Here is a 23,400-nt window from a genome sequence, read left to right as displayed (position 1 = left end):
CATATTTAGTATCCGCAGCCACATCCACATCCGCCGTAGCCTCCATTGCCGAGACCGTAGCCGCCTCCGTAGCCCAGACCATAGCCAGCACCATAGCCGAATCCATCCTCTCGGGTGATAGCGACCACGCCATCTCCGCAGCTGTAGTTGATATCACCAATACCACCGGTGGGGAGCTCGCCAGCGACATCAGCGGTACCAACGAAAGGTACGTTACCGCAGACACCGACGCCACCCTCGTACCTGTTCTCGGAACGTACACCTAGGCCAGTAGGAGCAGCCGAGGCAGAAGACACAACGAGACCGCCACCGGAGAAACCACCACATCCAGCGCCGAAACCTCCGAAGCCGTAACCGCTGTAACCCAGACCACCATAGCCTAGACCACCGTAGCCCAGGCCACCGTAGCCCAGACCACCGTAGCCCAGACCACCGTAGCCCAGACCACCGTAGCCCAGACCACCATAGCCCCAACCGCCATATCCGCAACCACAACCGATGCCCAAAACGGACTGTGAACAAGAATAAGGAACAATTGAATATTTACGGTTTGAGGAAATTTATCGTTTTTTTTTTATTGTTTTAAGATGGGTGGACGAGCTCACAGCCCATCTGGAGAAGTGGTTACTGGATCCCATAGATATCTAAAACGTAAATGCGCCATCCACCTTGAGACATAAGTTCTAAGGTCTCAGTATAGTTACAAAAGCTGCCCACCCTTCAAACCGAAACGCATTACTGCTTCACGGCAGAAATAGACGGGGTGGGTCCTACCACCAGTAAGTATCTCATGTTTCAAATAATAAATTTACTGTAAAAAAAGCGATAATTGACAGATATGAGTAGAAGGATTACGATTTTGACATTATCTTAAAATGACCTCACGCTTTTTTACAATTGATTAATTATTTGATTTGTACAGCGGTTGAATTACGCTTTGTTATTATTGTGGAAGAGCTGTCATAGTCCCAACAAAACATCGCTAATTGTTGATATTATTGAATTGTTGTCGGTCCTTGATAAGTATGACAAATTGCGAGTTAATCTAACATTTTTAAGGGGATTAAAATGATGTTCAAACTTTCTGTGACATATGTACATACTAACATACGTATGAAGCTAATAAAAGCGTATTGTAAAGACGTACCTGTGCCACGAGGGCGGAGGCGCAGACGAAGAGAATGAGTTTAGCGGCCATGTTGTTTCACTGAATGACTTCAGAATGAGTTCACTTGAACTGCTTCAGCTTTTATACACAACTATTTGCCTTATCGTTCTCGTAGAGTTTATCTTAATGAATTATTGACGTGACTTTTGACATTATTTCCCAATTTTCGCCTTCAAAATCAACATTGATTCTATGAAATTTTGAAATCCTTACAGAAGGCTTGAATTAAACAACGATTAGTACAACGGTGCTCTGTTACAAAATGTTCTGTTATCTCAAGGTGACCACGACCCTCGGCTGCTATATAAGGTGGATGTTCTGTAGTTGAAAACATTCTAGATCAAGTGTCTGAATACATTGCAACATGTCTGCCTTCGCTTTCCTCCTCCTCTGCGTTCAGGCTTGCCTGATCCAAGTAAGTATTTCATTTATTTTCTATTAAAGGTAAATTAAATTTTACGTTCCGAAAAGTCTTCTGTAACTTTCTCGGTTGTATTTAATGTAGTAGTATGCGATTCTTTTCAAAATTTTTATCTGTGTGACTGTTTTAGGACGTGTGTAAAAGTCAAGATCTATTTATTATAGACACTTTATTTGATTTTCCACCAAAATTTTATAATATTTTCTATGTAAATATTTTAGAACGTGTACGGACAGTGCCTGGGTAGAGGACTGGGAGGCTGCGGCTGTGGAGGCGGTCTGGGCGGCTACGGACTCGGCTACGGTTTGGGTGGATACGGCGGCGGTTATGGCTATGGCGGATACGGCGGTGGTTACGGTAGCTATGGCGGCGAGGGCGTCGGTAATGTGGGTGTCGCCGGTGTGCTGCCCGTCGGTGGTGTCACCGCTGTCGGCGGCCGCGTGCCCATCATCGGTGGTGTCGAGTTCGGAGGTCCCGCCTGCGCTGGCGGCTGCGTCTCTATCTGCGGACATTGCGCCCCCACTTGCGGCTGCGGATGGGGTGGTTATTAATGAGAAGAAATCAATAACAAAGCTTGAAATCCAAATAACCTGATCAAAGTAATAAATAGTTCGTTTGGCATCAAAACTTTGTCTATTATTTTCCGATTTTCCGTAATTTGTAAAATCATTGGTCATTCATTACTCAAGGCACAGTGTATTTCCTATTCACTGGCAGACGGACTCATGACCTGTCTTATAGGCCGTACTTCCGTATTAGTACCTATAGCCGCCAGAACGTGAAAATCACTTCCCCATTTGAGGTCAAGTTTCCATTTTTTTGACCGCTATTAAAATTCCTATTTCATCTCTGATTGTTTTTGTTTTATTTGTGGTACTGATTAATTTTGATATTTTTTCTAGGAGTTCGATGGATTTTTCTGGTATTTTTCTCTTAATGTTTGATTCGCCTTCAATATTGGATTTGGCCATACTGTTAGTATTTCTTGTATTGTATCATATCTCTGTTCCGTTGTTAAATGTTCTAGAGATGATTCTGTCACAGAGTTGAGATTCTATTTTATAGTAGCTAAGTAGTTATTCTTTCGTTATTTTGTATTATTATTGTTATCGCTTTGAAAGGCTGGCTTGGTTTTAAAGCTGATGATGTATTCAGATATGTTCGAAGCATTCTACGGTTGCTATTAAAATTGAGATTTGTGATGGTGCCGCAGTCATCCAAAAATTTTGGGTATGATGGTTAAGATGCAGTCTGTGTCGTTTCTGTACCGACCATCTGGCGATATTCATGTCCATCTATTGGAAGTTATTTTTTTGAATTGACTATATTGTTTTCGATAGCTAATTCTATTAGTTTCTTATTCTTATCCGTTTCTTGTTCTATTTCTTGTTCTTATTCCCCCACGGTGACCGGCTGTCTTAGTGTGAATGTGTAAGTTGTTTCGTTGGGTGTTTACTTTTTGTTTCTCCTTAAGGTAATATAATTTTTTCTTTAACAATACTTTTTTTTTTTATTGCTTAAATGGGTGGACGAGCTCACAGCCCACCTGGTGTTAAGTGGTTACTGGAGCCCATAGACATCTACGACGTAAATGCGCCACCCACCTTGAGATATAAGTTCTAAGGTCTCACGTATAGTTACAGTTACAACGGCTGCCCCACTCTTCAAACCGATACGCACTACTGCTTCACGGCAGAAATAGGCAGGGTGGTGGTATCCACCCGCGCGGACTCACAAGAGGTCCTACCACCAGTAAAAAGTTTAAATTGAAATTGAATTACATTGAAATTGAATTAGGTTAATAGATTTTTAAATCACGTGCGATAACTTAGCGATTAATAATCGAACTATAGCGATAGCGCCATCTAGTTACGATACTGCAGAAGATCAACGAGTTTCTTCTTCTTCGTTTTTTAAGCATGGCTATTGGGCTTAGTGCGACTCTATTGTTGCCAGTTTCGTTTTCACGAAAATCTTCAATCACTATGACTTATTTGACAATCAATTGGGAAAAATAAATGAAGCAAGATGAGATCAGATAAAATAAATAATCAGTAAGGAGGTGTTTTTTTTACTGAAACTTGAGTGGAGTTTTTGGTCAAACCCGAGAAGCCCCGTGCAGCGGCCTGGTTTAGTTTTCTGTCATTTGTGCACTTCCATAAATGCTAACAAATTTGACAAAATACTAAATTAACAAAATAGAACAATTCACCCAAATACACTCTTCGCGTTCCCCCAAGATGTGCTGTTATAAATTCTTGTTTGAAACCGCTAATAAAAGGTATATAATCTGAGACATTACTAAATTTACCGCCAAAGAGATTAAGTGAAAGGAATATGGTAACAAAAACTGCTGCATGCAATAAAAGTAATAAACAGAACTACTTTCTCATTATTATTATTTGTTGCAACAACGTCTGAGAATATATGGAATAGTAAACCTTCTTTGATTTCATTCGATTTTAATTCAAAAAAGCTCATATTATACTGTTTAGTAGTTCAAAAAGTTAGACATAAAATAATTCAAAAATTTTCGGATTTATGTTCAATTACTCTTTTTAATTTATTACTTTCAATTATTATAACTTTTGTTCAATGTGGATACTAATTTATATTCGAGCACCGGCGTGGTCGCATCGTCTGATGCGAGTATCCCGGGCATCTTATCCTTTAAACCACGATGACAGTAAGTAATATTCTATCTCTGTATCATATCGCCACGGAGCAAAATTATTACACTGAAACACAATTAGATGCTGGAGTGAAATATATTTTGAGTGTTCAGATTATGAAAGGACAAGCGTCGTGTTGACAATTTGTTCAGTAGCCGCAGCCACATCCGCATCCGCCGTAGCCTCCATAGCCGAGACCGTAGCCGCCTCCGTAGCCTCCATAGCCGAGACCGTAAGCGCCTCCGTAGCCAGCTCCATAGCCGAATCCACCCTCGCGGGTAATACCAACGGCACCGTTTCCGCAGCCGTAGAGGATTTCACCAATACCGGCGGTGGGGAACTCGCCAGCGACATCAGCAGTACCAAGGAACGGCAGGTTGCCGCAGACACCAACGGTACCTTCGTACCTGTTCTCAGAAGCTACACCCAGACCAGTGGGAGCAGCAGAGGCAGTAGCTACAGGGAGACCACCGCCGCTGAAACCACGGCCGCATCCACCTCCATAGCCCCCGTAGCCTAGACCACCATAGCCCAAACCACCATAGCCCAGACCGCCGTAGCCACGACCTCCACAACCGCAACCACAACCGATGCCCAAAACGGACTGTGAACAATGTGAAGTAATTCAATATTATATTAATATTATTTTTAGGTACCTATTTATTCGAAATATCGGCAAAGCGAGCAGCTGTTTACTCTATGGAGTTTTTAATATTAGAATGCAATTTACATCAAATGTAAGTTTTAATTGTAAAGACGTACCTGAGCCACGAGGGCGGTGGCGCAGACGAAGAGAATGAGTTTAGCGGCCATGATGTTTCACTGAATTACTTCAGAATGAGTTCACTTGAGCTGCTTCAGCTTTTATACACAACTATTTCCCTTATCGCTCTCGTAGAATTTATCATAATGAATTATTGACGTGACTTTTGAGGATTTCCAAATTGTAACCTTCTGAATCAATAGTGATTTTCGTGTAATTTTGAAATAAACTAAAAATACTTGAACGCAGTAAAGATTACTCTAGTTTCACAACTTTTCATTATGAAATTCTGTTATCCGAAGGTGACCACGACCCTCGGCTGCTATATAAGGTGGATGTTCTGTAGTTGGAAACATTCTAGATCAAGTGTCTGAATACATTGCAACATGTCCACCTTCGCTTTCCTCCTCCTCTGCGCTCAGGCTTGCCTGATCCAAGTAAGTATTTCATTTGTTTTCTATTTAAGGTAAATTTTACGTTCCGAAAAGTCTTCTGTAACTTTCTCGGTTGTATTTAATGTAGTAGTATGCGATTCTTTTCAAATGTTTAATCTGTGTGACTGTTTTAGGACGTGTGTAAAATTCGAGATCTAGTATAGACACTTTATTTGATTTTTCACCAAAATATTATTCTATGTAAATATTTTAGAACGTGTACGGACAGTGGCTGGGTAGTGGACTGGGAGGCTGCGGCTGTGGAGGCGGCCTGGGCGGCTACGGACTCGGCTACGGCTTGGGTGGATATGGCGGCGGATATGGCTATGGCGGATACGGTGGTGGTTACGGTAGCTATGGCGGCGAGGGCGTCGGTAATGTGGGTGTCGCCGGTGTGCTGCCCGTCGGTGGTGTCACCGCTGTCGGCGGACGCGTCCCCATCATCGGTGGTGTCGAGTTCGGAGGTCCCGCCTGCGCTGGCGGCTGCGTCTCTATCTGCGGACATTGCGCCCCCACTTGCGGCTGCGGATGGGGTGGTTATTAATGAGAAGAAATCAATGACAAAAGCTTGAAATCCAAATAACCTGATCAAAGTAATAAACAGTTCGCTTGGCATCAAAACTTTGTCTATTATTTTCCGAATTTCCGTAGTTTGTACAATCATTGGTCATTCATTACTCAAGGCACAGTGTATTTCCTATTCACGGGCAGACGGACTCATGACCTGTCTTATAGGCCGTACTTCCGTATTAGTACTTAACCTATAGCCGCCAGAACGTGAAAATCACTACCCCATTTGAGGTCAAAGTTTCCATTTTTTGACCGCTATTAAAATTCCTATTTCATCTCAACAGAGAAACAAACACAATCAATAAAACAATAAAAACAATCATGTTTTTGTTTTATTTGTTGTACTGATTAATTTTGATATTTTTTCTAGGAGTTCAATGGATTTTTCTGGTATTTTTCTCTTAATGTTTGATTCGCCTTGAATATTGGATTTGGCCATGCTGTTAGTATTTCTTGCATCGTATTATATTTTTGTTGCGTTCTTGAATGTTTTAGAGATGATTCTGTCACAGAGTTGAGATTCTATTTTATAGTAGCTAAGCAGTTATTCTTTCGTTATTTTGTATTATTATTGCTATAGCTTTGAAGGGCCGGCTTGGTTTTAAAGCTGATGATGTATTCACATATCATTCTACGGTAGCTATTAAAATTGAGATTTGTGATGGTGTCGCAGTTGTCAAAAAATTGGGTCTGACCGTTAAGGTGCAGTCTGTGTCGTTTCTGTACCGACCATCTGGCGATATTCATGTCCATCTATTGGAAGTTATTTTTTTGAATTGACTATATTGTTTTCAATAGCTAATTCTAATAGTTTCTTATTCTTATCCGTTTCTTGTTCTATTTCTTGGTCTTATTCCCCCACGGTGACTGGCTGTCTTAGTGTGAATGTGTAAGTTGTTTCGTTGGGTGTTTACCTTTTGTTTCTCCTTAAAATGATAGAATTTTTTCTTTCACAATACATCAAAATTGAATTAGGTTAATAGATTTTTAAATCACGTGCGATAACTTAGCAATTAATAATCGAACTATAGCGATAGCGCCATCTAGTTACGATACTGCAGAAGATTAATGAGCTTCTTCTTCTTCGTTTTTTAAGCATGGCTATTGGGCTTAGTGCGACTCTATTGTTGCCAGTTTCGTTTTCACGAAAATCTTCAATCACTATGACTTATTTGACAATCAATTGGGAAAAATAAATGAAGCAAGATGAGATCAGATAATATAAATAATCAGTAAGGAGGTGTTTTTTTTACTGAAACTTGAGTGGAGTTTTTGGTCAAACCCGAGAAGCCCCGTGCAGCGGCCTGGTTTAGTTTTCTGTCATTTGTGCACTTCCATAAATGCTAACAAATTTGACGAAATACTAAAGTAACAAAATAGAACAATTCACCCAAATACACTCTTTGCGTTCCCCCAAGATGTGCTGTTATAAATTCTTGTTTGAAACCGCTAATAAAAGGTATATAATCTGAGACATTACTAAATTTACCGCCAAAGAGATTAAGTGAAAGGAATATGGTAACAAAAACTGCTGCATGCAATAAAAGTAATAAACAGGACTACTATCTCACTATTATTATTTGTTGCAACAACATCTGAGAATATATGGAATGGTAAACCTTCTTTGATTTCATTCGATTTTAATTCAACAAAGCTCATATTATACTGTTTAGTAGTTCAAAAAGTCAGACATAAAATAATTCTAAAATTTTCGGATTTATGTTCAATTACTCTTTTTAATTTACCACTTTAAATTATTATAACTGTTGTTCAATGTGGATACTAATTTATATTCGAGCACCGGCGTGGTCGCATCGTCTGATGCGAGTATCCCGGGCATCTTATCCTTTAAACCACGATGACAGTAAGTAATATTCTATCTCTGTATCATATCGCCACGGAGCAAAATTATTACACTGAAACACAATTAGATGCTGGAGTGAAATATATTTTGAGTGTTCAGATTATAAAAGGACAAGCGTCGTGTTGACAATTAGTTCAGTAGCCGCAGCCACATCCGCATCCGCCGTAGCCTCCATAGCCGAGACCGTAGCCGCCCCCATAACCAGCTCCATAGCCGAGTCCACCCTCGCGGGTAATACCAACGGCACCGCTTCCGCAGCCGTAGAGGATTTCACCAATACCGGCGGTGGGGAACTCGCCAGCGACATCAGCAGTACCAAGGAACGGCAGGTTGCCGCAGACACCGACGGTACCCTCATACCTGTTCTCGGAAGCTACACCCAGACCAGTGGGAGCAGCAGAGGCAGTAGCTACAGGGAGACCACCACCGCTGAAACCACGACCGCATCCACCTCCAAGACCCCCGTAGCCCAGACCTCCATAGCCCAAACCATCATAGCCCAGACCGCCGTAGCCACGACCTCCCCAACCGCAACCACAACCGATGCCCAAAACGGACTGTGAACAATGTGAAGTAATTCAATATTATATTAATATTATAATTAGGTACCTACTTATTCGAAATATCGGCAAAGCGAGCAGTTGTTTGCTCTATGGAGTTTTTAATATTAGAATGCAATTTACATTAAATGTAAGTTTTAATTGTAAAGACGTACCTGTGCCACGAGGGCGGTGGCGCAGACGAAGAGAATGAGTTTAGCGGCCATGTTGTTTCACTGAATGACTTCAGAATGAGTTCACTTGAGCTACTTCAGCTTTTATACACAACTATTTCCCTTATCGCTCTCGTAGAATTTATCATAATGAATTGTTGACGTGACTTTTGAGGATTTCCAAATTGTAACCTTCTGAATCAATAGTGATTTTCGTGTAATTTTGAAATAAACTAAAAATACTTGAACACAGTAAAGATTACTCTAGTTTCACAACTTTTCATTATGAAATTCTGTTATCCTAAGGCAGTGATTATCAAACTTATTTCTTTTACCGCCCCCTTTGAAAATCAATAATTTTTCAGCGCCCCCCATTTTTTATACACCCCTAAAACTTTAAAACCACAATTTCATTAATTTAATTAATAAATGTTGTATTAATTTTAGTAAATGTAGTACCACGTAGTACATATATATTTGTAGATGCTATTATTGTTTCTTCAATATATTATATGTCCGTACATTGCTACAGAGCCTGTATTTACAAATTTGCAAAGTAAAAATGAATTCTTCTCATCAATATGTTTGTTTAAATTCAGAATTACCAAAATAAATTGCTAGTTCACTGTACTATTACTATGCTAATTTATTAGAACGAAACTATTTTTGTTGAATATCTTTCTCATTAATATAAGATTCTCATCATAAGATAATTAAAAATTTATATTTCGACTAGTAAATAATACTACTAACAATAATAACTTATTAAACTACGAATAAGCTAAACCTGGAAGTTGTAGAGGATTTCATTTATCTGGGCTCCGTCATAGCCAGTAATGGATCCTCCGAAAAGGACCTCAGAAGGCGAATCAGTATGGCAAAGAGAGCTATGTCCCAAATGGACCTAGTTTGGGTGGCATTTTTCTCTACGGCGCAGAGACTTGGATCCTCAAGAAAGCCGACCGCCAACGTATCGACGCGTTTGAGATGTGGTGCTGGAGGAAAATGCTCGGGATTCGTTGGACAGAACACAGAACCAACGAATCCATTCTTACCGAGCTCAAGATTCCAATGCACCTCCGCACTACATGCGCGCGGAGGAGTTTCGAGATCTTTGGACATATCGCCAGAAAGAGAGGTGACAATATGAAAAAGCTGCTGATAGCAGGCAAGGTATGCGGGAGAAGGCACAGTGGCAGAAATCCAATTCGCTGGTCGGACCAAATACGCTCCACTCTCAATACCTTAATCTACGTTGCTATCAACACAGCCGAGGACAGGCAGGAATGGCGCAAGATGATGCAGGAGAAAGTTATTAAAGGAGGTCACGACCCTCAGCACTGAGGATTATCGACGCAAGAAGGAAGGAAACTACGAAAAATAAATTAATATAATTTCGTATTATAGATAAATATGGGTAATTTTTCATAGAATTTTAGTTTATAATGTAGAACTGGTTCAAATAAAAACCGCCGCCTAAGTCAGCGTTTGTAATAATTAATATCTATACTAATATTATAAAGAGGAAAGATTTGTTTGTTTGTATTAAATAGGCTCCGAAACTACTAAGCCGATTTGAAAAATTGTTTCACTATTTGGAAGCTTCACTATTCCCGAGTGACATAGGCTATATTCTTTTTTGAAAAAAATTAGGTATCCTTACTAAAACTCCAATAACCCAAGGTGTAAAAAAAAATTTACCTAAAATATTATTTACGTCGCGTGCCCTACGAAAACTATTGATGATAGAATAAAATAATGTACTACGACTTTGTAAAAAACATTATTATTTACAAAAAGTGTCGCGACAGCATAATAATATTTATGACGCAATAAGTGTTCTTTTATTAAAAAAAATGCCCCTGGTAAGACACGGAGTGCCCCCCTACCTTCGCCGACTGGTGGCTTCCTACTTGGAGGACAGATCGGTCACGTGTACTGAGCACGGTGGGATCGTGCACAGGTTCCCGGTCGTGCGCGGTGTTCCACAGGGGTCGGTGCTCGGCCCCCTTTTGTGGAATATCGGGTATGACTGGGTACTGAGAGGTGCCCTCCTCCCGGGCCTAAGCCTAATCTGTTACGTAGACGACACGCTGGTCATGTCCCGGGGGGAGTTTTGCTGAGTTTGCTCGTTTTGCCACCGCTGGGGTGGCGCATGTCATCGGCAAAATCAGGAAATTAGGCCTCGACGTGACACTCAGTAAAACCGAGGCCATGTGGTTCCACAGGCCGCGGAGAGTGCCACCTGTCGATGCCCATATCGTGGTTGGAGGCGTCCGTATCGGGTCGGGGTGCAGTTGAAGTATCTGGACAGTCGTTGGACTTTCCGTGTTCACTTTCAGAACATGGTCCCTCGTTTGTTGGGGGTGGCCGGCGTGTTAAGCCGGCTTCTTCCCAACATCGGGAGGCCTGACCAGGTGACGCGCCTTATACGAGGCGCCCGCGTGGGGCCAGTCACTGGCCTTGGGGGTAGCGAAGTTGCTGCAACGGCCGCAACGCACCATCGCGGTCAGGATCATCCGTGGTTATCGCACCATCTCTTTCGAGTCGGTGTGTGTACTGGCTGGGACGCCGCCTTGGGTCCTGGAGGTGGAGGCGCCCACCGCTGACTATCAGTGGCGGGCTAACCTTCATGCCCGGGGCGTGGCGCGTCCCAGCCCCGGTGTGGTCAGAGCGCGGAGGGCCCAATCTCGGCGGTCCGTGCTGGAGTCATGGTCCAGGCGGCTGGTCGATCCTTCGGCTGGTCGTAGGACCGTCGAGGCGATTCGCCCGGTTCTTGTGAATTGGGTAAATCGTGACAGAGGACGCCTCACTTTCCGGCTCGTGCAGGTACTCACTGGGCATGGTTGCTTCAGTGAGTTCCTGCATCGGATCGGAGCCGAGCCGACGGCAGAGTGCCACCATTGTGGTTGCGACTTGGACACGGCAGAGCATACGCTCGTCGCCTACCCCGCATGGGAGGGGCGGCGGCGTATCCTCGTCGCAAAAATAGGAAACGACTGTTCTGGCATCGATGCTCGGTGACAACGAGTCGTGAAAGGCGATGCTCGACTTCTGCGAGTGCACCATCTCGCTAAAGGAGGCGGCGGGGCGCGTGAGAGATGCACAGGCCCGCCGCCATCGAGCGGGGTCCAGGGAGGCGAATCTCGCCCAAGCCAATTTGGACCTCTGAGTGTTTCGGATCTCCCTCACATGTCGGCCTGGGGACCGGCGAAGGGGGCCTAAGAAGACGATGTGCAAGCTGATCTGCACACGTTTTACGCATGAGCATCCGGGTGATGGAAGGCCGGCTATCCTTAACCCACGCTGGTTCTGACCCAGCGGGGTATTCCGTAGGATAGACCATTCTAACCGGCGCCATCTAGGCGGGCTTCGGACAGCATGCCGACCGAGAGGGCTGGTGGTCGTGGCGCCGACGACCACCAGTCCGGCGTCCCGAGGGGGAGGGTGATGGGAGAGATGTGCTCCGCACTAAACGCTTCACTTTCCCTCGTTTGCCTTTTCATGAGCTCTGTCTCATGCGAGGTTTAGATGCTGGTTGTTGAGCGACAAGAGGTTTTAGTCGGTTCGACTCCGACATGCCCCGCCCTCCATCCCCAGTGAAGGGCGGAAGTCCGGCGATTTCCTCTTGACAAAAAAAAAAAAACGTGTGGCACTCGGGAACTGCGGCGGTATAGCTATTGCATAGCTTTTTTATCAACTTATGACATTATAATTAGACAATGATAATTTAATATTAAAACAATAATAAAACAAGACCACGCTATATTAAACCTTAATAAAGGCAAAACCTTAACTGTCCCCTTCATACTCATAAGCTAAAGAGCGAGAGAGAGATGGGCAGACTTTTCATGATGCGCATGCAGTGTGACGTCACGCCACGCGCTTATTCACAAATACTACACAAGCGCAACGTGTGAATGTGTTGAACGCGAGCTACATGGTAGGCGGAGTGAGGGATGTTAGGTTTTTTTCGTTACGGAATTTCATGATTCGGTCGCCGCGCTCAAGGCCCGCGATAAAAGCTATGCAATAGCTTAAAAATGTATGAACTTGTAATAAAATCTCCTTGGCTATACTTTTTGTATCTGGCTGGTTTTGGTATCATTAAAAGTTTAAGTTCGAAAGAAGATAATTCCAAATTAAAATTAGGAAGATGTGTGATTTTACTTATTTTTCGTACTGTCAAGATGAGTGAATCTAATGAAGATATTCGATACATTTTAAAATTTTACTACAAAAAAGGTAAAAAAGCAACGCCAGCCGTGAAAAAATATTGCGATGTTTATGGACCTAGTGCAGTGTCTGTGAGAGTAGCACAAATTTGGTTTAAGCGTTTTCAATCCGAAAATTTTGATGTCAAAGGTGCACATCGCTCTGGTCGCCCTATTACGGATAAAATCGATGCCATTTTTGAAAAAGTGGGGCAAGATCGGCATATCAGTAGTTGCGACGTAACTGAAGAACTGGGAATTGACCACAAAATAGTTATGGCGCATTTGAAAAAAACTGGTACACAAAAAAGCTCACTGAAAGAAACGTAATGAACCATGTACTCATTTGTGATTGTTTATTACGACGTAATGAAACCGAACCATTTTTGAAGAAGCTAATAACTAGTGATGAAAAGTGGATCACGTACGACAAGAACGTACGAGAAAGGTTGTAGTCAAAGGCCGGTTAGGCTTCACAGACTCTGGCAAAACTCTTTTTTTTTTTTTTTTTTTTTCGGGCCGGGGGCCGAACCTCCTACGAGGTCCCCGCGCCTAGGGGGCGCGCGGGGTATGTGAGACTCAACGATCTGCAGGTGTTGAGAGCAGATCGCGGGCCCAAGGATTTTAGGGCCCACCCACTAAACGACTCCCCTGCACTCTTACACCCGACGTCCGATCTCCGTCCGGGGTCAGAACCCGTTCAGAGTAGGGGGGTTCCCGCGGTCAACACTACAACCAGACACGCGGCGCCACCCCGAGGACGCCCGACCGACGGGTCGTCGAGGCGATAGTCGACGACCAACGACGTCAGTCTCCGCGGTACGGCGGCCCTACCAGGCCGCCCGGGCGGTACCGCTGGTGTTCCGGGATACCCCGCTGGGCCAGAACCAGCCTGCCGGGTCGGAACGCGATACACTGCCGACCGGGTTGCTCTTCAACAGTATGTTCGGCGACGACAGCGACGACGAAAATGCGGACCGCATCGCAGTCCGCAGCCGCCGACGCGCCGTCCCGTCCTCCTGGTGCCAGCGCGCTAGAGTGACGATAGCGTGCGGCGCAGCCTCAACACCCTTAGGTCGCCCCGTGACCATCACCGGGAGGAGACTGCCTCCTCATAGGGGCTGGAGCTGGACAAACGCCCTCCTCCGACCCCCGGCCCGACGGCGGCGGCACGGCGCCGAGAGGGAAGAAGAGCTCTCCCTCTCCCGTTCCGCCGCCTCCTTCTGCGAGATGGTGGACTCGCAGAAGTCGAGCATCGCCTGCCAGGACTCGTCGCTGCCGAGCATCGTAGCCACGACGGTCGGAAGCGACAAGTCCGGTCCTATTTTTGCAACGAGGACGCGGCGCTGCTCCGCGAAAGCGGGGCAGTACGCGAGCGTGTGCTCCGCCGCGTCCTCGTTACAGCCACTGCAGTGGTGGCACTTCGGCGTCGGCTCCCTCCGGGCGACGAGGTGCAGGTAGCGACCGAAACAGCCGTGTCCCGTGAGCACCTGCGTCGCTCGGAAGGTGAGACGTCCTCGGTCGCGATTCACCCAGTCCGAGAGGACCGGGCGGATCGCCTCGACGGTCCGTCGCCCGTAGGCGGGGTCCGCCAGGCGGCGAGACCACGCCTCGAGCACGGCACGCTGAGATTAAAGCTTCCGCGCTCGAACTTCCACCGCGCCAGGACGCGGCTCCCCCCTGGAGCGGAGATCGCATCGCCACGCGTAATCCGCAGCGAGCGCCTCCGCTTCCAGGTTCCAGGGAGGCGTCCCAGCTAGCACGCACGCCGCCTCGAACGAGACGGTGCGGTATTCACGTACCGCCCTGACCGCAATCGCGCGCTGCGGACGTCGCAACGCCGCAACGTTGTCGCGGGTCAGGGAGTGGCACCACACAGGTGCCCCGTACAGTGCCATCGACCGCACCACCCCCGTGTAGAGGCGGCGCACCACCACGTCAGGCCCCCCGACGTTCGGCAACAGCCGACTCAGCGAGCCGGTGGCCGCCATCAATCGGGGACCTAATCTGTCAAAGTGAGTGCGGAAGCTCCAACAACCGTCCAGTACGAGACCGAGGTACCGTAATCCGGTCGCCTCGATCTCGACGCGAACGCCTCCGATCACAAGGTGGGCCCCCTGAGGCGGCGCTCTCCGGGCCCCGTGAAACAACAGGGCCTGGGATTTATCGAGCGCCACCTCCAGACCCAGCCTTCGGATCCTGCCGATGACGAAGGCCACCCCCGCGCAGGAAAGACGGGCAGACTTTCGCAAGTCCCTCCCCCGGGCCACGACCAAAGTGTCGTCCGCGTAACAAACTACGCTCAAACCCGGAAGAGGAGCACTTAGGGCGCTACGCAGGACCCAGTCGTAGCCGATGTTCCACAAGAGAGGGCCAAGGACCGACCCCTGTGGAACACCGCGCTGGATGGGGAAGCGGAGCACCGCCCCACCGTGCCCGGTGCACACGACCGACCTGTCCTCGAGGTAGGACCCGATCAGCCGACGGAGATACGCAGGGACGCCGTGATACTCCAGCGCCCCTGCGATCACCGACCAGGGCAAGGTGTTGAACGCGTTGGCGATGTCAAGGGACACCGCCAGTGCAACCCCGCCCTGGCCGACAGCCTCATCAGAGAGGGCACGCACGCGCATCACCGCGTCTATGGTCGAGCGGCCCTCCCTGAATCCGAACTGCTCCGCTGACAGATGGGGACCCACCCCCGTCAGATGCTGGACGATGCGGGCGGCCACCACCCGCTCGAGCAATTTTCCCGCCTCGTCCAGCAGCACGATGGGACGATATCCCGCAGGTGAGTCCGCGGGGCGTCCCTCCTTCCTTAGCAGAACAAGTCTGCCCGTCTTCCACTGCTTCGGAAACCGTCCCGACTCGAGGCAGGCTTCATAGAGCCGCACGAGTCGGTCCCCAAGGGCACCGAAGGCCAAATCCCAGACCCGGCCGTGAACACCGTCAGGGCCGGGGGCCGCGTCCTTCCTCCGCATCCTCGACACGGGCGCACGAACCTCCTCCTCCGAGATTCTCGGAGGGATCACCTCAGCAGGGGCATCACCGCTCACGCTACTGCGTGGTGGCGCGCCCATGGAAGGGGGCTCGAAGCCCCTCTCCATCCGCGGGAACAGCCCGGAGACAATCTCCCGCAGCTGCTGAGGCTGGAGACGTTCCGTCACCGGGAGCGCCCACGGCCGCAATTTCTTGCGGACCGTTTGGTACGGGCGCCCCCAAGGATCTTGGTCAAGCGTCTCCAGGAGCGTCTTCATGCTCTGAGACTTGGCCTCGCCGAAGGCCCGCCGCAGTGCCTCCTGCTTCTGACGGCAGTCGGCATGCAGGCGGGTCGCCACCTCCGCGAAGTCCGCATCGCGAAGGCGGCGGCGGCGGTGGCGGGCGCTTCGGCGGCGCGCCCGCACGCACTCCTCTCGGAGGAGCGCGATCTCGGGCGTCCACCAATACGCACCGCCACGCGGAGCGCGACCGCTGACCCGGGGCATCGCAGCATCGCAGACGCGACGCATCGTACTCCGGAACCATTCGGCCTCCAACTCCACGTCCACTAGACGCGCGGGCATCGGCGCCCACGCGGCCACTGTGGCCGCCTCCACCGCAAGCACCTTGTTCAGGCGCTTCAGTGCCCAACTCTGGCAAAACCCGGGATAACTCGCAACAAGGTGATGCTGTGTGTGTGGTGGGATTGGAAGGGCATTATACATTATGAGCTGTTACCACCAGGCAGGACCATCGATTCTGAACTCTACTGCGAACAACTGATGAGATTAAAGCAAGAAGTTGAGAGAAAGCGGCCGGAATTAATCAACAGCAGGGGTGTGGTTTTTCATCACGATAACGCTAGACCTCACACATCTTTAGCCACTCAGCAAAAATTAAGAGAGCTAGGCTGGGAGGTGTTACCTTGCACCTTCAGATTTCTACCTGTTTCGGTCTCTTCAGAATTCTTTAGGCAGTGTCAGGTTAACATCACGAGAGGACTGCCAAAACCAATTGTCGCGGTATTTTGATCAGAAGCCCCAAATTTTCTATAGCAATAGGATCATGTCCCTACCTACAAGATGGCAAAAAGTTATCGAACAAAATGGTACCGACATACTTTACTTAAATGCGAATAAACTATATTAAAAAATGTTGTGAATGTTCTTAAAAAATGCGAAGAAACTTTTTCCCCAACCTATTATTATATAGAAATAAAATAGTAAACAATGTTTACAATAAGTGAGCTGTTTAGGCTTACTATACTATTTGACATTGGACGGTAATGGGTAAATTAAGTAAATGAAATTACAAATTTTACAGCGCCCCCCTAACCCACATCAACGCCCCCCATTTTTTCCTCGGCCCCTTAACGCCCCCCTCTAGGTTTCAAACGCCCCCCAGGGGGCGTTATCGCCCACTTTGAGAAAGACTGTCCTAAGGTGACCACGACCCTCGGCTGCTATATAAGGTGGATGTTCTGTAGTTGGAAACATTCTAGATCAAGTGTCTGAATACATTGCAACATGTCCACCTTCGCTTTCCTCCTCCTCTGCGTTCAGGCTTGCCTGATCCAAGTAAGTATTTCATTTATTTTCTATTGAAAGTAAATTTTACATAACGAAATGTCCTCTGTAGCTTTCTCGGTGTTATTTGATGTAGTAGTTATGCAATTATTTTCAAAGTTTTAATCTGTGTAACTATCTCAGAATGTGTATGGACAGTGCCTGGGTAGAGATCTGGGAGGCTGCGGCTGTGGAGGCGGCCTGGGCGGCTACGGACTTGGCTACGGCTTGGGTGGATACGGCGGTGGATATGGCTATGGCGGATACGGCGGTGGTTACGGTAGCTATGGCGGCGAGGGCGTCGGTAATGTGGGTGTCGCCGGTGTGCTGCCCGTCGGTGGTGTCACCGCTGTCGGCGGCCGCGTGCCCATCATCGGTGGTGTCGAGTTCGGAGGTCCCGCCTGCGCTGGCGGCTGCGTCTCTATCTGCGGACGTTGCGCCCCCACTTGCGGCTGCGGATGGGGTGGTTATTAATGAGAAGAAATCAATAACAAAAGCTTGAAATCCAAATAACCTGATCAAAGTAATAAGCAGTTCGTTTGGCATCAAAACTTTGTCTATTATTTTCCGATTTTCCGTAGTTTGTAAAATCATTGGTCATTCATTACTCAAGGCACAGTGTATTTCCTGTTCACGGGCAGATGGACTCATGACCTGTCTTGTAGGCCGTACTTCCGTATTAGTACTTAACCTATAGCTGCCAGAACGTGAAAATCACTTCCCCATTTGAGGTCAAAGTTTCCATTTTTTTGACCGCTATTAAAATTTCTATTTCATTTCTGATTATTTTTGTTTTATTTGTTGTACTGATTAATTTTGATATTTTTTCTAGGAGTTCGATGGATTTTTCTGGTATTTTTCTCTTAATGTTTGATTCGCCTTCAATATTGGATTTGGTCATGCTGTTAGTATTTCTTGCATTGTATCATATTTCTGTTCCGTTCTTAAATGTTTTAGAGATGATTCTGTCACAGAGTTGAGATTCTATTTTATCGTAGCTAAGTAGTTATTCTTTCTTTATTTTGTATTATCATTGTTATCGCTTTGAAAGGCCGGCTTGGTTTTAAAGCTGATGATGTGTTCAGATATGTTCTAAGCATTCTACGGTTGCTATTAAAATTGAGATTTGTGATGGTGTCGCAGTCGTCAAAAAATTGGGTCTGACCGTTAAGGTGCAGTCTGTGTCCTTTCTGTACAGACCATCTGGCGATATTCATGTCCATCTATTGGAAGTTATTTTTTTGAATTGACTATATTGTTTTCAATAGCTAATTCTATTAGTTTCTTGTTCTTATCCCTTTCTTGTTCTATTTCTTGTTCTTATTCCCCCACGGTGACTGGCTGTCTTAGTGTGAATGTGTAAGTTGTTTCGTTGGGTGTTTACCTTTTGTTTCTCCTTAAAGTAATAGAATTTTTTCTTTCACAATCCATCAAAATTGAATTAGGTTAATAGATTTTTTAATCACGTGCGATAACTTAGCAATTGATAAGCGAACTATAGCGATAGCGCCATCTAGTTACGATACCGCAGAAGATTAATGAGCTTCTTCTTCTTCGTTTTTTAAGCATGGCTATTGGCTTTGTGCGACTCTATTGTTGCCAGTTTCGTTTTCACGAAAATCTTCAATCACTATGACTTATTTGACAATCAATTGGGAAAAATAAATGAAGCGAGATGAGATCAGATAAAATAAATGATCAGTAAGGCGGTGTTTTTTTTTTACTGAAACTTAGTGGTGTTTTTGAAAAAACCCAAGAAGTCGCGTGCAGCGGCCTGGTTTAGTTTTCTGTCATTTGTGCACTTCCATAAATGCTAACAAATTTGACGAAATACTAAATTAACAAAATAGAACAATTCACCCAAATACACTCTTCGCGTTCCCCCAAGATGTGCTGTTATAAATTCTTGTTTGAAACCGCTAATAAAAGGTATATAATCTGAGACATTACTAAATTTACCGCCAAAGAGATTAAGTGATAGGAATATACTAACAAAAACTGCTGCATGCAATAAAAGTAATAAACAGGACTACTATCTCACTATTATTATTTGTTGCAACAACATCTGAGAATATATGGAATGGTAAACCTTCTTTGATTTCATTCGATTTTAATTCAACAAAGCTCATATTATACTGTTTAGTAGTTCAAAAAGTCAGACATAAAATAATACTAAAATTTTCGGATTTATGTTCAATTACTCTTTTTACGAGGGCGGCACTGAAAATTTCGGGAATTCACGAAGTGACACAACATTACTATTTAAAAATGTATTTATTGCTTTTCGAAGTATTCTCCGCGAAATTTGACACATTTTTCCATACGATGGAACCAATCGTTGAACCAATCATTCCATTCGGAAGTTGGGTCTCCAAAATGGCCGTTTTGTAGGCGTTCACAGCTTCTTCAGGTGATGAAAATCTCTGTCAACGCAATTTATTCTTTATTTTAGGGAAAGTATAGAAATCATTAGGGCTTAGGTCGGGGCTGTACGGCGGATGGTCTGATAATTCTATGTTTTCTTGCTCTAAAAACTCTTTTGTTTTGTGCGCGGTGTGAGAACTCGCATTGTCGTGATGGAGGATGATGCGGCGGTTGCAGTTCTCTTTACGGAGTTCAGAAACGACCTGTGGCAAACAAATGCTAGCATACCATTCTGCATTAACCGTTCTTTATCCCTCAAGAGGAATAGTCGTAACATGGCCGGTTTTGGAGACAAACGTGGCCACCATTTTTTTTGCAACACTCCGTGAACGAACAATTTTTGTTGGCTTTAACTCATTTTCGAACACCCAAACTCGTGACTGGTTTTTTGTTTCGGGTTCGTACGCGTATATCCAGGATTCATCACCTGATACAATGTTGTATACAGCATTTGAGGATCCTGCGTGGCATCTTTCGAGAGTTCTGATGCACCAAGTCACGCGAGCCGCTTTTTGCTCTTCACAGAGCGAATGCGGTATCCATCGGGAAAACAACTTTTTTACACCTAATTGTTCATGCAAGATTATTTGTATTTGACTCATGCTAATGTCTAAAGTTGTGTAAAAGTGTTAAACCACTTCGAAAGTCATAAGAAATCATCGCTTTTGAATTTTCTCGAGTCAATTCCATTTTCTCAACGACTAAACAAGTTTGACAAAACCTCGTGACAAGACCGAGAATCTTTTTTTAAATAAATAAATGGTATTCGATTTTTAAAACCAAGGAGTTATCAATTAAAAAGATTTTAATATGACAGGAACAATAGAAATATTCCATTCTCGATACTTTTAGTGCAGCCTAGTAATTTACCACTTTAAATTATTATAACTGTTGTTCAATGTGGATACTAATTTATATTCGAGCACCGGCGTGGTCGCATCGTCTGATGTGAGTATCCCGGGCATCTTATCCTTTAAACCACAATGACAGTAAGTAATATTCTATCTCTGTATCATATCGCCACGGAGCAAAATTATTACACTGAAACACAATTAGATGCTGGAGTGAAATATATTTTGAGTGTTCAGATTATAAAAGGACAAGCGTCGTGTTGACAATTTGTTCAGTAGCCGCAGCCACATCCGCATCCACCGTAGCCTCCATAGCCGAGACCGTAGCCGCCTCCGTAGCCTCCATAGCCAAGACCGTAGCCGCCTCCGTAGCCAGCTCCATAGCCGAGTCCACCCTCGCGGGTAATACCAACGGCACCGTTTCCGCAGCCGTAGAGGATTTCACCAGTACCGGCGGTGGGGAACTCGCCAGCGACATCAGCAGTACCAAGGAAAGGCAGGTTGCCGCAGACACCAACGGTACCTTCGTACCTGTTCTCAGAAGCTACACCCAGACCAGTGGGAGCAGCAGAGGCAGTAGCTACAGGGAGACCACCACCGCTGAAACCACGGCCGCATCCACCTCCATAGCCCCCGTAGCCCAGACCACCATAGCCCAAACCACCATAGCCCAGACCGCCGTAGCCACGACCTCCACAACCGCAACCACAACCGATGCCCAAAACGGACTGTGAACAATGTGAAGTAATTCAATATTATATTAATATTATTATTAGGTACCTACTTATTCGAAATATCGGCAAAGCGAGCAGCTGTTTGCTCTATGGAGTTTTTAATATTAGAATGCAATTTACATTAAATGTAAGTTTTAATTGTAAAGACGTACCTGAGCCACGAGGGCGGTGGCGCAGACGAAGAGAATGAGTTTAGCGGCCATGATGTTTCACTGAATGACTTCAGAATGAGTTCACTTGAGCTACTTCAGCTTTTATACACAACTATTTCCCTTATCGCTCTCGTAGAATTTATCATAATGAATTATTGACGTGCCTTTTGAGGATTTCCAAATTGTAACCTTCTGAATCAATAGTGATTTTCGTGTAATTTTGAAATAAACTAAAAATACTTGAACGCAGTAAAGATTACTCTAGTTTCACAACTTTTCATTATGAAATTCTGTTATCCGAAGGTGACCACGACCCTCGGCTGCTATATAAGGTGGATGTTCTGTAGTTGGAAACATTCTAGATCAAGTGTCTGAATACATTGCAACATGTCCACCTTCGCTTTCCTCCTCCTCTGCGCTCAGGCTTGCCTGATCCAAGTAAGTATTTCATTTGTTTTCTATTTAAGGTAAATTTTACGTTCCGAAAAGTCTTCTGTAACTTTCTCGGTTGTATTTAATGTAGTAGTATGCGATTCTTTTCAAATGTTTAATCTGTGTGACTGTTTTAGGACGTGTGTAAAATTCGAGATCTAGTATAGACACTTTATTTGATTTTTCACCAAAATATTATTCTATGTAAATATTTTAGAACGTGTACGGACAGTGGCTGGGTAGTGGACTGGGAGGCTGCGGCTGTGGAGGCGGCCTGGGCGGCTACGGACTCGGCTACGGCTTGGGTGGATATGGCGGCGGATATGGCTATGGCGGATACGGTGGTGGTTACGGTAGCTATGGCGGCGAGGGCGTCGGTAATGTGGGTGTCGCCGGTGTGCTGCCCGTCGGTGGTGTCACCGCTGTCGGTGGCCGCGTGCCCATCATCGGTGGTGTCGAGTTCGGAGGTCCCGCCTGCGCTGGCGGCTGCGTCTCTATCTGCGGACATTGCGCCCCTACCTGCGGCTGCGGATACGGTGGTCCCTATTACTGAAGACATTAAATGGCACGATGCAACGAGGTCCTGTTCTCATGAAATATAAACATTGAAAATTGACAATTGATTGAAAAATAAATCTTTGCAAGCATCTAAATCTGGTGTTAGCTTAATCGTGAGATTGAAGTGGCTGTCGGCAGTCTGCATTGCTAGTAGGACAGATTCTGATGTTGACTGGGGTAAATAAATTCTCGAGTAGTGAAAAAACACAGGAAGGTTTTACTGGTGGTAGGACCTCTTGTGGGTCCGCGCGGGTGGGTACCACCACCCTGCCTATTTCTGCCGTGAAGCAGTAATGCGTTTCGGTTTGAAGGGTGCAGCCGTTCTTACTATACTTGAGACCTTAGAACTTATTTCTCAAGGTGGGTGGCGCATTTACGTTGTGGATGTTTATGGGCTCCAGTAACCACTTAACACCAGGTGGGCTCCTCCAACCTCGTCCAACCAATAAAAAAAATCCTTCACCGTGGAAATCAATCGTGAACATTTGTTGAGTACGTATTTCATTAGAAAAATTGGTACCCGCGTGATATTCGAACACCGGTGCATCGCTCAATACGAATGCACCGGACGACTTATTCGTTAGGCCACGACGACTTCAAAATGCCGCTATGACGAAGTGCCAATATGTTTCGGCGCAGAAATCATTAGATGATGCCCGAGAAACCTAAAGCCCACCGCGCTAGCTACCGCTCCATTAGTTTCCTCGTGTCTTTAGGTAAACTGCACGAGACTCTCCCAACAATCATCAGAACCGTTTTCTTCGACGATGCGTAGTTACCATGTCTGACACAGCAACGGTTGATTTATAAATTATGGGTTTCAAACGTGTCGAGCCTGTGTCGTTCGCTTCGATATTGAGTTGAGAGAACTACATTCTTAGCGTGCC

At 45.7% G+C, this 23,400-nt stretch overlaps 8 protein-coding genes across 13 annotated transcripts in view; 4 read left to right on the top strand and 4 right to left on the bottom strand.

The window, feature by feature from the left end:
- The window catches only part of LOC114252328 (chorion class A protein L11-like), a 124,811-nt gene extending 122,671 nt beyond the window's left edge, over positions 1 to 2,140 (top strand). The window contains exons 2-3 of the mRNA XM_089734717.1: positions 1,384 to 1,583; positions 1,811 to 2,140. Coding sequence (XP_089590843.1) covers positions 1,533 to 1,583; positions 1,811 to 2,140 — 381 coding nt within the window. The 5' untranslated portion in view covers positions 1,384 to 1,532. The remainder of the gene's footprint in view (positions 1 to 1,383; positions 1,584 to 1,810) is intronic.
- LOC149503359 (chorion class A protein L11-like) overlaps positions 1 to 6,129 on the top strand; it is a 128,788-nt gene extending 122,659 nt beyond the window's left edge. Inside the window, exons 2-3 of the mRNA XM_089734702.1 lie at positions 5,327 to 5,461; positions 5,673 to 6,129. Coding sequence (XP_089590828.1) covers positions 5,411 to 5,461; positions 5,673 to 6,002 — 381 coding nt within the window. The 5' untranslated portion in view covers positions 5,327 to 5,410 and the 3' untranslated portion in view covers positions 6,003 to 6,129. The remainder of the gene's footprint in view (positions 1 to 5,326; positions 5,462 to 5,672) is intronic.
- Positions 6 to 1,198, bottom strand: LOC149503361 (chorion class B protein L11-like). Of its 5 annotated transcripts, none has more exons than XM_089734642.1 (3): positions 1,148 to 1,198; positions 386 to 512; positions 6 to 340 (listed from the first exon to the last, which is right to left on the bottom strand). In XM_089734642.1, exons 1-3 carry the CDS (start codon positions 1,196 to 1,198, stop codon positions 6 to 8), a joined length of 513 nt encoding a protein of 170 aa, XP_089590768.1. The 5 variants fall into 5 exon arrangements, with proteins under 5 accessions (XP_089590768.1, XP_089590772.1, XP_089590776.1 ...); XM_089734646.1 differs by having other exon boundaries at positions 401 to 512; XM_089734650.1 differs by having other exon boundaries at positions 416 to 512.
- On the bottom strand, positions 4,410 to 5,074 carry LOC149503360 (chorion class B protein L11-like). Its single transcript, XM_089734671.1, has 2 exons — positions 5,024 to 5,074; positions 4,410 to 4,865 (listed from the first exon to the last, which is right to left on the bottom strand). The coding sequence occupies exons 1-2, from the start codon at positions 5,072 to 5,074 to the stop codon at positions 4,410 to 4,412; spliced, it is 507 nt and encodes a 168-aa protein (XP_089590797.1).
- Positions 6,130 to 8,026: 1,897 nt separating the features above from the next.
- LOC114252165 (chorion class B protein L11-like) lies at positions 8,027 to 8,658 on the bottom strand. Of its 2 annotated transcripts, XM_089734606.1 has the most exons (3): positions 8,608 to 8,658; positions 8,407 to 8,449; positions 8,027 to 8,367 (listed from the first exon to the last, which is right to left on the bottom strand). In XM_089734606.1, exons 1-3 carry the CDS (start codon positions 8,656 to 8,658, stop codon positions 8,027 to 8,029), a joined length of 435 nt encoding a protein of 144 aa, XP_089590732.1. The 2 variants fall into 2 exon arrangements, with proteins under 2 accessions (XP_089590732.1, XP_028042478.2); XM_028186677.2 differs by having other exon boundaries at positions 8,027 to 8,449.
- Positions 8,659 to 17,244: 8,586 nt separating this feature from the next.
- On the top strand, positions 17,245 to 17,836 carry LOC149503358 (chorion class A protein L11-like). Its single transcript, XM_089734610.1, has 2 exons — positions 17,245 to 17,374; positions 17,507 to 17,836. The coding sequence occupies exons 1-2, from the start codon at positions 17,324 to 17,326 to the stop codon at positions 17,834 to 17,836; spliced, it is 381 nt and encodes a 126-aa protein (XP_089590736.1). The 5' UTR covers positions 17,245 to 17,323.
- A 3,003-nt stretch (positions 17,837 to 20,839) lies between these two features.
- LOC114252168 (chorion class B protein L11) lies at positions 20,840 to 21,574 on the bottom strand. The gene is made up of 2 exons (XM_089733957.1): positions 21,524 to 21,574; positions 20,840 to 21,365 (listed from the first exon to the last, which is right to left on the bottom strand). Exons 1-2 carry the CDS (start codon positions 21,572 to 21,574, stop codon positions 20,910 to 20,912), a joined length of 507 nt encoding a protein of 168 aa, XP_089590083.1. The 3' UTR covers positions 20,840 to 20,909.
- A 243-nt stretch (positions 21,575 to 21,817) lies between these two features.
- Positions 21,818 to 22,508, top strand: LOC114252171 (chorion class A protein L11-like). Its single transcript, XM_089733963.1, has 2 exons — positions 21,818 to 21,961; positions 22,173 to 22,508. Exons 1-2 carry the CDS (start codon positions 21,911 to 21,913, stop codon positions 22,506 to 22,508), a joined length of 387 nt encoding a protein of 128 aa, XP_089590089.1. The 5' UTR covers positions 21,818 to 21,910.
- Positions 22,509 to 23,400: the final 892 nt, after the last annotated feature.

The sequence above is a fragment of the Bombyx mandarina genome, chromosome 02 (assembly GCF_030267445.1).
Source record: "Bombyx mandarina strain Sakado chromosome 02, ASM3026744v2".
In the NCBI taxonomy this organism is placed as follows: Eukaryota; Metazoa; Arthropoda; class Insecta; order Lepidoptera; family Bombycidae; genus Bombyx; species Bombyx mandarina.
The sequence above is the reverse complement of the archived record's forward strand: the minus strand, read 5'-3'. Positions and strand labels throughout refer to the sequence as shown.